General features: G+C 42.9%; 1 protein-coding gene across 1 annotated transcript in view; it reads left to right on the top strand.

Annotated features, from left to right (window-relative positions):
* Positions 1 to 12,884, top strand: part of LOC138259971 (uncharacterized) — a 601,590-nt gene that overhangs the window by 126,917 nt on the left and 461,789 nt on the right. Inside the window, exon 5 of the mRNA XM_069207983.1 lies at positions 2,340 to 2,507. Coding sequence (XP_069064084.1) covers positions 2,340 to 2,507 — 168 coding nt within the window. The remainder of the gene's footprint in view (positions 1 to 2,339; positions 2,508 to 12,884) is intronic.

Genomic DNA, 12,884 nt, shown 5'->3' with positions numbered 1-12,884 from the left:
ATGAGAGCGTGATAATAGAGAGTGATAGATTACATATCTAAGTAATAAGGTATTGCCTTAATGTGTTAAGGGGACGCTAACAGGTTTATTGTTGTGTACCTTTGAGGGAAAATACTTTGGATACAGTATATGAACATTTTGTGGTGGGCATCTATTCGTGAAGGTATTAATGTATCCTTTTGAGGGGACACGGTTGTCGACTTTGACAATATTGATTGTAAAAGTGATTTTTGGACAATATCTCTAGGAGGTTCGGAGTTCACGTTGTACTTATGTGTTCCTGAATAGATCTATAAATGGTTACATAGGTGGAGTCCCCATTTAATTACCTAAAATGTATTTTTCTAGTGGTTGTATTTTTTTCATTACAAAGCTTTTGAAACCTGATTCAAGGTAATTAATGAAATTTAAATGTCTGAGAAATCTTCTGATTAATCAAGAATCTTCTTATATGATTCATCACTGGGCAGATCGGATGTTCTATTAATAAATCTTCTTTTTCTTGTGAACACTACATGAGTTCCACAGGTAGACAATCATTTACATGGCATTTTTGAGTATATATTTGAAATCTCCCATTTATTTACTATTTATTTGGAATTTCAAAGCACAATTTCTGGTAAACAAGCATGGACACAGTTCTTGGTTTGGTGTCTCTTCAAATGAGAGACTTTTTAGACATTTGTGTACAAAAGATGCTTCTATGGGTGGATACATGTTTATGACTTAAATAATGTTACAGTTGTAAACAGGGTAGGAATAAAGAATATATTTTAATTATGTTTCTATATTGATACCCAACCAGCCCTGAAGAAGTCCTGTTGTAGGACGAAACATGTGTTGGCTACAATTTCCAACTAAGTGGGCTGAGGATTCAATCCACACTCTATTGATTTTACACGTCTGTCTGGGAAATGGGCTTATACTGTTACATATGATGATGTTGCCCATAATTCCAAATCAATCAAACTGATGACCTAATTCACAACTGATTGGATTGTAATCTACCACACTTGGACTAAAATTGACAATAATTGACTGTGAACATTGTTTTTTAGGAATGGGGTATATTTTTGTATATGATGATGGTATTGACAAGTGTGGAGAGAGATAAATAATGTAAATAAAAGAGGTAAATGTTGGGAAAATAATATAATTAGAGGTGTGTGATTGTCTTTGATCTATAGAAAATAGCAGATAACTCCCAGACGGCCTAAAATAATCTGTAATAGATGACCGGATTGATTTACCAATGGATTGAATTGGACATATATTAATCTACATATGTGTGCTTCACTGTTCTTTCTTTTTGTCTATAGTTTATTTCTCTTGTTACTTCTCTGTGGCTGTCTTGTGTCTTTTTTTGGGGAATTGTGTTAGCCAGCGAGCGACTCTGATGGTGGGATGGTGCAAGTGGTATTCTGTTAGAACTAGCATAGTAGATTTAAATCAGGATGCAGAATGGCAACATTTTCATTTTTGGCAGCAGATAGAGGAAGAAGGTAAACGTAAGTGCTTTAGTTATATGCAGGGCCACTGGAATTGTGTGGCAGAAAAAGAGGAAATTATGAGGCAGGGTTGACCAATTTATGTGGCAAAAAAGTCCAGTTAGGAATTTACTGCATCAGTAGCTCTAACTGAAGCAAAGGCGAGACCCTTTGCATAGCAAATGCTTGTTAAGTGATTGCTAATTTGATTCGTTTGTAGTGTATCTAGTTGCACATCTTAAATTGTAAACTGCGTTGATGTATTTGCAAGAATGGAGAAACAAGTGCATTTCTCTGTTGAGTTGAGAACACAGCCACTCTAAATTTGATTAAAGGACTGTACCGGGACCGAGATTGAATGCATCAAATAATGAATACGAATATAATAGTTTCTTTTATGTTGCATGTATGATTGAGGAACAAACAGGAGTAGTTTCTAACTGTTAATTAGGTCTGTTAGAAAACGTGTAAGCCTAGATCAAAAAATGCAAATCATTATGTTGGTACAATGCATACAAAAACATTTTCCTGAGGTAAATTCTAGTGTAGTGAGGTCTGTAACCTAGAGCCATGAGTCCCAATTATTGGTGGTGTTACTTTTCCACTCTCCATTTACTGCATAATCACCATTCCCTCTCTTAACAGTCTTGTCCCTTAACACTACTTTTTATGACATCTATTCTCATTTAAAAAAACACAAATTATGTTACTCGTGAAGGATGGAGATATTGCCCTCCCCACTGATTTGTTTGCTAGGATACGGTAGCTTTAAACCACAATTATTCCCCTCTGAAAATTCATCTATGGACCACTGTTCTAATTACTAACGTTTTCTTGCTTTTTCTATTGCAGTGTTTTTGAGATGGCGTTGGCAGCAGCAGGAATGGATTTTCATTCGGACAAACTGTGGGAGATGTATGTAGAGTGGGCGAAGGCACAAGGCGACTTGCAGGCCATTACTGTCATTTATGATCGAGTCCTGTCCACACCCACGCAGCTTTACAGCCACCATTTTGAGAAGTATGTTGACCAGATAACTTTTTCAAGTAATTCTTTACTAAAATAGTGTTCTTGCGTTGTGATAGTAGGGGGAATTTGCTTGATGAGAGCAGTAAATTTTGTAGCTGAAATGACTACTCTGATATGCTATTTTTCACAAACTTCTTAGAGCAGATGTAGCCAAGAACTTTGGCAGTAAGAACCATGGTAGTTGTGGTAAAAAAAAACAATGAATACAGAGAGTAGGTGAGAGTTAAGGAACACTGAGGTGGGCCACAAACTCAGTGGAAAGCGGAATCAAGAGCAGTGTTGTAGCCCAGTTGTTTTCAAAAGGAGATGGAAGAGTTAAAGTGGAGCGTGGCATGCAGAGCTGCCAGCAGGGGAGAGCATCATTGGGGATGGAGGAGCACAATACTCTACATAGTGACTTGAGGTAGTGTGGAGGGGTGGCAAAAGGGAAGCTCTCATGGGGGATTCACCTTCCTAGATAACTTTTACAGCCCTGCCAAGTTTCCCAGGTTCATGCGTAATGTACTATCCCAGCCCAGTTTTTTATCTTTGAATTCTTGCTTATTCCATTATAAAACAAGACTACAGGTCATATAATTCAAAGAAAGAAACCTGCACAGGAGCAGCACATCACACTGGGGTCTGGGAAACTTGGGAGCTATACTCCTATGAAGATGAGGGTTGTGACCATATGAAATACAACATTGTGGATTTAAAGGAAGTCTGCCAGAATTCTCAGAGCCTGCCATGCCCATCGGGACACTGAGGGCCATGTCATATGAGATGTTAATGGTTCACAACCCATTGCCAATCTATGTTGTATCCTTTAATTTTCTAACAGAGGCCTAAATTGTTTGGTTTCTTGCATGAATACTTGCACAAATGGAAAAGAACATTGTAGGCCTTAGATCTGACTCTGTTGCTACTAAGGAACAATCTAGGCCAGACTCTGCGGTGGTGGCAGTTGCAAGACAATACTTAAGGTCAGCAGTTTGGTTACTGTCTTCCCACTGATTGAGAACAAAAGAAGATAAATGCCTTTGGCAAAAAGGTCCTACCCTCAACATCCACTAATGACCTTGCTGCAACCTCCTTGGCCATCCTAAGCAGATACCATGCAGATATATTGGTAAGCAAGTTCCTTAACTTTCACATCTGAGCCTGTTTTGATTGATATGTCTCTCACCGTCCCAAATGACCATTGTCTCCTGTGAGGGTTACAGATGGACATCAGTGTGTTACTGTTCAATATTGTTAGGATCACCCTTTAATTCTCAATTTTTAGAGTGCCACGGTACCGATCTTAACTGACCATATGACAGTCATGTTTTACAGAGGATAACAGGGGTACATTAAATGTCTCATAAACAGAAGCTCAGAGACTGAGTTAATCTTTTTGGACAGGATCACCCAGTTCTGAAGAAGAACTTGGTGAATGCTTTGACATAGGATCTGCAAGATTGCCTTGGATAGAAGCTAGGCAACAAGGATTTCTCAGTTCTAGGAAGGCTTGCAGTAAACCTGTGACACAAGATAGAAAGTGAAGTGCTAACGCCTGTGTCTAGATACAACCACCTGGGAACGCAAGTTGAAGGACTTTTGGTTTGCTGGCCCAACAGTGTCTGCTGTTCTTCTCCATTGTCGTGACCTCGAAATTGATCTCAGTGAGTTCAGGAGATTCAGTTGCAGTATGATCCATGTAGTACAGCCTTGACCCAGACTGGTCTGATAACTATTGTGCAAGTCCTGCCATTGCCCAACCAAGCTCCTTATTCAGAGCAAGTTATTCATCAAGAACAATAGCTAACCTTCTGATTTACTCTTCTGAACATAACTTGTTTGTCCATTCTGGTTATTCATAATCGACACTCTCACTATATTGCAGGAACCTAATTTCTTGCATGGGTTAGAAAATCAGTGCCCACTTTAACTCGGGCCAGAGGCTGTCATCAGTCCATTTTAGTCTTATTCGGACTCGTTTATTTTAGATTAGCTGAAGCCTGCAGCCTGTTCCCTTTTACCTAAATAAACTGTTCTGTTTTCATTTATTAATTTTTACTAATTTTTAGAGTGGCCTGCTTTTCAGCAGTGATGTTTTTATTTTTGTTATTACTTGTCATTTAGCAAAAGGTTTTTTATCACTTTTAAGCATGTCGTGTTCCTTGCCCTAGGGGTTGACAAGAACAGAATATGAACGGTATCCGATAATGGTATAGCCACCACAAGACTGCGTAAGCCATCTGTTACTTAGACACATGCTCAAGTCATGCCTAATTCGGAGAACAAAACATGTTTACCTATATAAACCTCATGTGGCTAAGGGTCGTTAGAGGGTTCCTCCGACCAGGAATTTCCATCCATGCTGCACACCATTTTGCAGTCGACTTCAGCCTTGTCTCCACAACCAGATCAGAAGACAGAGGGCAGACCCTTTTGCCAAGGAAACCGGGGCGAGTGCGTCTCTTATGGACTCTGAACAGATAGTTTGGGCTAACACTGTAATGCTCTTGCTATAGGCTAGAGATTAGGCGTTAAGTAGGAATCATTTACCCATTTTTATTGCAATATGTTGGAATTGTTCATTTTTACATTACTGATTTTCACAATCCTAATTCTGTTATGTCTCATTATCCTCATTATTTTAGCTCATGCATTTTTTCATAGATTGCAGTCTTTTCAATAAATTGCATCTCCTTTGCCTGTGTGTGTGTGTGTGTTTACGAGACTTGTTGCTGATGAGTCAAAAGGGTATGGCTCGTTCACTGCAACTCCCATGAGAAGTCACTAGAGCGTCATATGCTAGACTGTCCCAAATTACCTTCACCCATGGTGCCTGGAAGAGGTACTGCTAGCAAGCCAGTAGGGTTGGGCCGACAGTTGCAAGCGGTTGAGCTGCCCACCCCAAGTCCAGCAGTCTTGTGGAATCCTTAGTCATATGACAAGGCAACGGATACAGGGGTGGCTTCGGGTGTCAGTTTTTGGCGGTTTCAGAGGCCTCAGAGTATTCTCTTTTAAAGATTCTTTAGAACAGATCTGCTGTTCACAGGAGGTCAGGAGTCTTTTTTGACAGCAGGCAGTCCTCCCAGATTTCTGGGGTCAACAGCTGCAGGACAAGTCGACTTTGGTGCAGTTTTCGGCAAGGAATGCAGACAGGCCGGCTGGGCTGGTACCAGGTCAGCTTCTTCTTCTCTCCTCTTCTGCGGCTATTCGATGTCCTCTCTTCTTATGTCATCAGAATCTGCTTCTCTCGTGCCAGGGTCTCCCTTAAATACTGAAAGTAGGGGTGTTAGAGGTGTGTAGGGTAGTCGCCAGTGGACTACTGACCCTTGAGGTCATTACGCCCCTTATAGGACCACGTCAGGTGGTAAGTGGGCATAACCGGTTCCCAGAATTCCTAAGGATGCCATCACCAAGATGGCTACTTCTGAAAACTTGTGTCCACCTTTATGTAGCCCACCTTAGGGGTGGTACTAGCCTTGTGGTGGCACACCTACCTGACTAGCTAATTTTCCCCACGGTCCAGGTGCCAAAAGGACCATGGACACGTGGGTGGCTTCGTCTTAAATGGGGGATCCAGATTTGCATTTCAAAGGCTGCAGCCCTTTGAGGCTTGCTGCCTTAGGAAGGCACACCCTCCTCTCGGACAGGCTTTTGTTCTGGACCTTCTGAAAGCAGAGGGCTCTCTCCCTATGGGTCCAGAACGGTGTCTTGGGTGGCAGGATGGCATAAACTGGTTAGCAAACACACCAGAGGCTGGTAAGGTTTCAGGGGGCACCTCTAAGGTGCCATCTGGGTGCATGTATTGGTAACTCCAACACTGGCATCAGTGTGGGTTCACCAATATGAGATGTTTGATACCAAACATCCCTATCTTCAGTGAAACCATCATGTAGCTGGGGAACTTGTGTTGCCCAGTGTCCAGCACATCTATTTGAAATGGTTTCCATGGTTGCTTATAATGTCTGAGAATCGTCAGACATAGCAGGGTTATATCTGCCTTAGGGCCGTAAGGCCTGATAGAGGGTGGCTTACTTATATTGCATGCAATGTTAGGGGCATGGCACACATGTTGTGTGCCATGTCGTGTTTTATACTTTTGTCTGCACCAAGACATACAGCCTGCAATGGCAGCCTGTCATATGCTTGCTGAGGGGTCCCTTAAGGTGGCACAATTCATGCTGCAGCTCTTAGGGACCCTCTTTAGTACCCCAGGCCCTAGGTACAAGGGTTACCATATAGTAGGGACTTAAAGGGGGTGCTAGATGTTTTGCTAATTGAGCAAACTGTGCAGCTTTGGGAAAGAGATCTGGCACTGGGGACCAGATTTGCAGGAACCCAGTGCACTCTCAGTTGAAATCACATCAGATACCAGCCAAAAAATTAGGGGTGACCATGTTAAAAAGTGGCACTTTTCCTACGGAATCATTGAGTGTCCTGGATGATAATGCATAAGTCCATTTAGAGTTTTCAGTGTGTTGTGGCCAGTACAGCCCAATGCCAAAATAACTAGCATCAACTGTAATAGTACATGTTTTGTGAGAGAAAAAGGGTTTGAGAGTTCGGGTCCCGGTTGAACCCATGAGGCTCTTATTGAGGTGTCCCCTTCTGTTGTTGTGCATCTTGAAATTGTTAAAAGTCATAATATTAATATTTTGTCATGGAACGAGGCAGGTCTGAAATCAAAACTGGGGTACCCGGCATGGGACAGTTTTATTGATCATTTTGATATGTCTATTTCAGGAGATATGGTGCTTGGATCCAGTGTACAGAGGAGGCTGTTTGAACTCCCCAATACCTGTCCACCACGCAGGCTTGGGGCACCCTTCTGGTGGACTGGCCACTTGGGTCTGTTCATCGCTGGCTGTAGATATAGGGACATTTGAAATGGTTTCTCCCGACATACAGGGTTTTTCCATCACTGGCAAGGCTGGCTGAATTATATAATTTTATATATATATATATATATATGTTCAATGGCATGTGTAGCTGCAGATACACATGCTTTGCACATCCCGCCATCTAGTGTTGGGCTTGGAGTGTTACAAGTTGTTTTTCTTCAAAGAAGTCTTTTCGAGTCACGAGATCGAGGGACTCCTCCCCTTTCAGCTCCATTGCGCATGGGAGTCGACTCCATCTTAGATTGTTTTCTTTCCGCCATCGGGTTCGGACGTGTTCCTTTTCGCTCCGCGTTTCGGTTCAGAAAGTTAGTGAAAATCTCGGAAAATTTGACGGTATTGTTTGCGTTCGGTATCTGGTTAGTTACAACAGATCGACACCGAATTTGGAAGAGCTCCGGTGGCCCTTCGGGGTTTTCGATTCCCCGGTGGGGCCTGGTAGGCCCGACCACGTGCGTCTTCAAGGCTAATGGAACGGACCCCATTCCACTTCTGCCCCGAATGTCACAACAAGTATCCTTATACAGATCAGCATCTGGTCTGTAATTTGTGTTTGTCTCCAGAACACAAGGAGGATACTTGTGAGGCCTGTTGAGCGTTTCGGTCCAGAAAGACCTTAAGGGACCGAAGAGCAAGAAGACTACAGATGGCGTCGGTGCCGACAGGACAAAAACAGACGGAGGAAGAAGAGGAAGCCTTCTCCATCGAGGATTCGGAGTCGGAAGAGGTCGATCCTGAACAGACGCCGAAAACCGTGAGTAAGACGTTGATACACAAAACTCACGCAAAGACCACAAAAGACCACAAAAGCCCAGGGGACGCCACCGCCGGCAGGCCATGGCTTAACCCGAAAAATAGGTGACCGAGCATCGGCACCGAAAAAGGGCATGCATGTGTCAAAGTCATCCGACTCCAGTCGAGATACCGGCACAGAGCAGACTCGACCCTGAGACACCGGGTCAGAGCAATTTCGGCACCGAGAGAGCGGCACTGAAGCAAGTCGGCACCGAGAGATCACGACGCCGAAGAGCAAAAAAGTGGCGTCAGAGCCAAAAAAGGTAGCCGAAAAGGTTTCGGTACTGAAACATCTGGCCTCGGAACCGAAAACAAGTTCCTACACAGAGGAACAAGGCCTGTCCTCACAAATGCAAACACATAGATTTGGATAGGAATTAAAGACAATGGAGCCAGATTACACCCAAAGAAGGCTCCACATCCAAAAAGAAACGGGGAAGATCAGTACTCTCCCTCCGATTCGGATGAAACGAAAACTTGCCTTCCAAGAGAAAGACAAGCAGCCACAGGCAAAGGTGGCTAAACAAGTAACCCCGCCACCATCTCCACAACCCTGTCCACAGCCATCACTGGTAGCCACTCCACCAATGATGAAATCCCCAACTCATATAGGGATGAGTCAGGATGATCCAGACGCGTGGGATCTTTATGATGCGCCAGCGTCAGATAACAGTCCCGACTGTTATCCAGCCAGACCGTTACCACCTGATGACTCTACCTCCTACACACAGGTGGTGTCAAGGGCAGCGGCGTTTCATAATGTTAGCCTGCATACAGAGCCAATTGAAGATGACTTTCTATTTAACACACTGTCGTCCACACATAGCCAGTACCAGAGCCTCCCCATGCTACCTGGAATGCTAAAACACTCCAAACAAGTGTTTGAAGAGCCTGTCAAAAGAAGGGCAATAACTCCAAGGGTGGAGAAAAAATATAAACCGCCACCAACAGACCCTGTGTACATCACACAACAGTTAACACCAGACTCTGTGGTAGTAGGTGCAGCACGCAAGAGGGCGAACTCAAACACCTCAGGAGATGCACCACCTCCAGACAAGGAGAGTCGTAAGTTCGATGCGGCTGGGAAAAGAGTGGCGGCACAAGCAGCCAACCAATGGCGCATTGCCAATTCACAGGCCTTGTTGGCGAGATATGACAGGGCTCATTGGGACGAAATGCAACATTTTATAGAACAATTGCCCAAGGAGTTCCAAAAAAGAGCGCAACAAGTGGTAGAGGAAGGACAGAGTATCTCGAACAATCAGGTACGGTCAGCAATAGATGCAGCAGACACAGCTGCTAGGACTGTCAATACAGCAGTAACAATTCGGAGACATGCATGGCTGCATACATCTGGATTCAAGCTGGAAATACAACAAGCCGTGCTGAATGTGCCATTTAACGGACAGCAGTTGTTTGGGCCGGAGGTGGACACTGCTATCGAAAAACTTAAAGACACTGATACGGCCAAAGCCATGGGTGCACTCTACTCCCCACAGAGCAGAGGCACATTTCGAAGATCACAATTTTGAGGGGGGTTTCGAGGACAAAGCACTGAACCCACAACCTCACAAACAAGGCCCACTTATCAGAGCCAATGCCAGCGGGGAACTTTTCGGGGACAATATAGAGGGGGACAGTTCCTAAAGAGTAGAGGGAAGTTCCAAAGTCCCAAAACTCCACAAAACAAACAGTGACTTCACACACATAAGCGTTATTCGGCTAACAAACCATCAAAGCAATACAATACAATACAATATAAATATAAATATAAGTAAACATCATAATATAGCAAAATTTAAAAGAGTCAAATCCATGTTTGCCCGACTTGGAACAATTTCAAATCATTGTAAATAAAAGATGCGTATGCGCCATGCCATTACTAAAAACTTGCTTACTGCATAAATTGTCACACTCGAATTATGGCTTTTTAAAATCCTCAAAGCTAAAAAACATTTCCTTAAGTTCAATTCCCGACAGATTTTGCGAATCCATTTATACCTTGGGGTTGAGTAAGCGGGACAAAAAAACATAAAATGTTCTACTGTTTCGGAAGAAGTGCCACATGCAGGACAAATATCGGAGCTTAACTTAGGTCCCCATCTGCTCGTCAAGGCCTTCAAAGGTAATGTTCCGAATCGAAATCTGGCATACAAACTTTTGCCTAGTAAGTCAGGTATTATATCTAGATATAGTTCGAACTCTGGGTACCATTTGAAATCAATAAACAAATTAGTTAAATGACCATTAGATTTTTGAGAAATGTAATTATTACTTATGTGGGACCAGTAAGCTCCTTTCAGTACTTTTACATGGGACTTCACAAGTTGCTGGGGATTCTCCCAAAAGTTCCCCAATCCCAGCGTACAAAACCAACTGGATACGTGTTTGATCCATGGGATGGACGTAGAGTTAGGGCTTTTTAACAATTCTAATAGAGAAAACTTATATATGGCCAGTTCGGGAACTATCCAAAGCCTCACCCAATATAATAGAGGCCGTAAGATAATTAGATCAGCCATTCGTTTAAACCCTGGGTCTAAAAATAGGGGGGTTAATGGGGTGCTAGTAGGGCAAGCACATAAAGCCCGTGCAAAGCTATTCTCAATTTTGGTTATCCTACTGCTATCTGACATGCCCCAAATCTCTGCGCCGTAAACAGCAGCACCCGGTGCCTTAGCCACATAAATCTTTACTGCTGGAGACACAACTTTAGCAGTGACTTACATGTCACAAATCCCCAACACACAACACCAGTGGGGGGGAGACTAACCAAGTTCTACAAAACCTGGGAGGAAATAACAACCGAAACGTGGGTCCTAGCCATTATCCAGCATGGTTATTGCATAGAATTTCTAGAATTCCCTCCAAATGTCCCACCGAAAACACACAACATGTCAAAACAACACATAGATCTTCTACAACTAGAAGTTCAAGCATTGTTGCAAAAAGATGCAGTAGAGGTAGTACCAATTCATCAGAGAGGAAGAGGAGTCTACTCACTGTAATTTCTCATACCCAAAAAAGACAAAACTCTAAGACCTATATTAGATCTCAGAACATTAAATATCTACATCAAATCAGATCACTTTCACATGGTGACACTGCAGGACGTAATCCCATTGCTCAAACAACAAGACTACATGACAATACTAGACCTAAAGGATGCGTACTTCCATATACCGATACATCCTTCACACAGAAAGTACTTAAGGTTTGTATTCCAAGGGGTACATTACCAATTCAAAGTGTTGCCATTCGGGATAACAACTGCGCCAAGAGTTTTTACAAAATGCCTGGCAGTAGTGGCTGCTCATATCAGAAGACAGCAAATACATGTGTTCCCGTATCTAGACGATTGGTTAATAAAAACCAACACGCAGGAACGGTGCTCACAACACACAAAGTATGTCATAGAAAGCCTTCACAAACTAGGTTTCTCACTCAACTACAACAAGTCACACCTTCAGCCGTGTCAAGTACAACAATACTTAGGAGCGACAATCAACACAACAAAAGGGATTGCCACTCCAAGTCCACAAAGGGTACAAGCATTTCACAATGTAATACAGGCCATGCACCCAAAACAAGTTACAGGTCAAGATAATGATGAGACTACTAGGCATGATGTCCTCATGCATAGCCATTGTCCCAAACGCAAGATTACACATGCGGCCCTTACAACAGTGCCTAGCATCACAAGGGTCACAGACACAGGGTCAACTTCAAGATCTAGTGTTGATAGACTGCCAAACATACACCTCGCTTCAGTGGTGGAACACTATAAATTTAAACAAAGGGCGGCCTTTCCAAGACCCAGTGCCTCAATACGTAATAACAGATGCCTCCATGATGGGGTGGGGAGCACACCTCAACCAACACAGCATCCAAGGACAATGGGACACTCAACAGAGACAGTTTCACATAAATCACTTAGAATTACTGACAGTATTTCTAGCATTGAAAGCTTTTCAACTTATAATAACACACAAACACATTCTTGTCAAAACAGACAACATGACAACGATGTATTACCTGAACAAACAGGGAGGAACACACTCAACACAGTTGTGTCTCCTGGCACAGAAAATTTGGCATTGGGTGATTCACAACCACATTCGCCTAATAGCGCAGTTCATTCCAGGAATTCAGAACCAGTTAGCAGACAATCTCTCGGGATCACCAACAGATCCACGAATGGGAGATTCAACCCCAAATACTAAATACTTACTTCCAAAGATTGGGAACACCACAAATAGATCTATTTGCAACAAAAGAAAACGCAAAATGCCAAAACTTCGCATCCAGGTACCCACAGGATCAGTCTCAGGGCAATGCGTTATGGATGAGTTGGTCAGGGATATTTGCATATGCTTTTCCCCCTCTCCCACTCCTTCCATATCTAGTAAACAAATTGAGTCAAAACAAACTCAAACTCATACTAATAGCACCAACTTGGGCAAGACAACCTTGGTACATAACACTACTAGACCTTTCAGTAGTGCCTCATGTCAAACTGCCAAACTGACCAGATCTGTTAACTCAACACAAACAACAGATCAGACACCCAAATCCAGCATCACTGAATCTAGCAATTTGGATCCTGAAGTCTTAGAATTCGGACATCTAGACCTTACACATGAATGTATGGAGGTCATAAAACAAGCTAGAAAACCTACAACAAGACATTGCTAGGCAA

Source organism: Pleurodeles waltl, chromosome 9 (genome assembly GCF_031143425.1).
Source record: "Pleurodeles waltl isolate 20211129_DDA chromosome 9, aPleWal1.hap1.20221129, whole genome shotgun sequence".
NCBI lineage: Eukaryota > Metazoa > Chordata > Amphibia > Caudata > Salamandridae > Pleurodeles > Pleurodeles waltl.
This window is presented reverse-complemented; position numbering and strand designations above follow the sequence as displayed.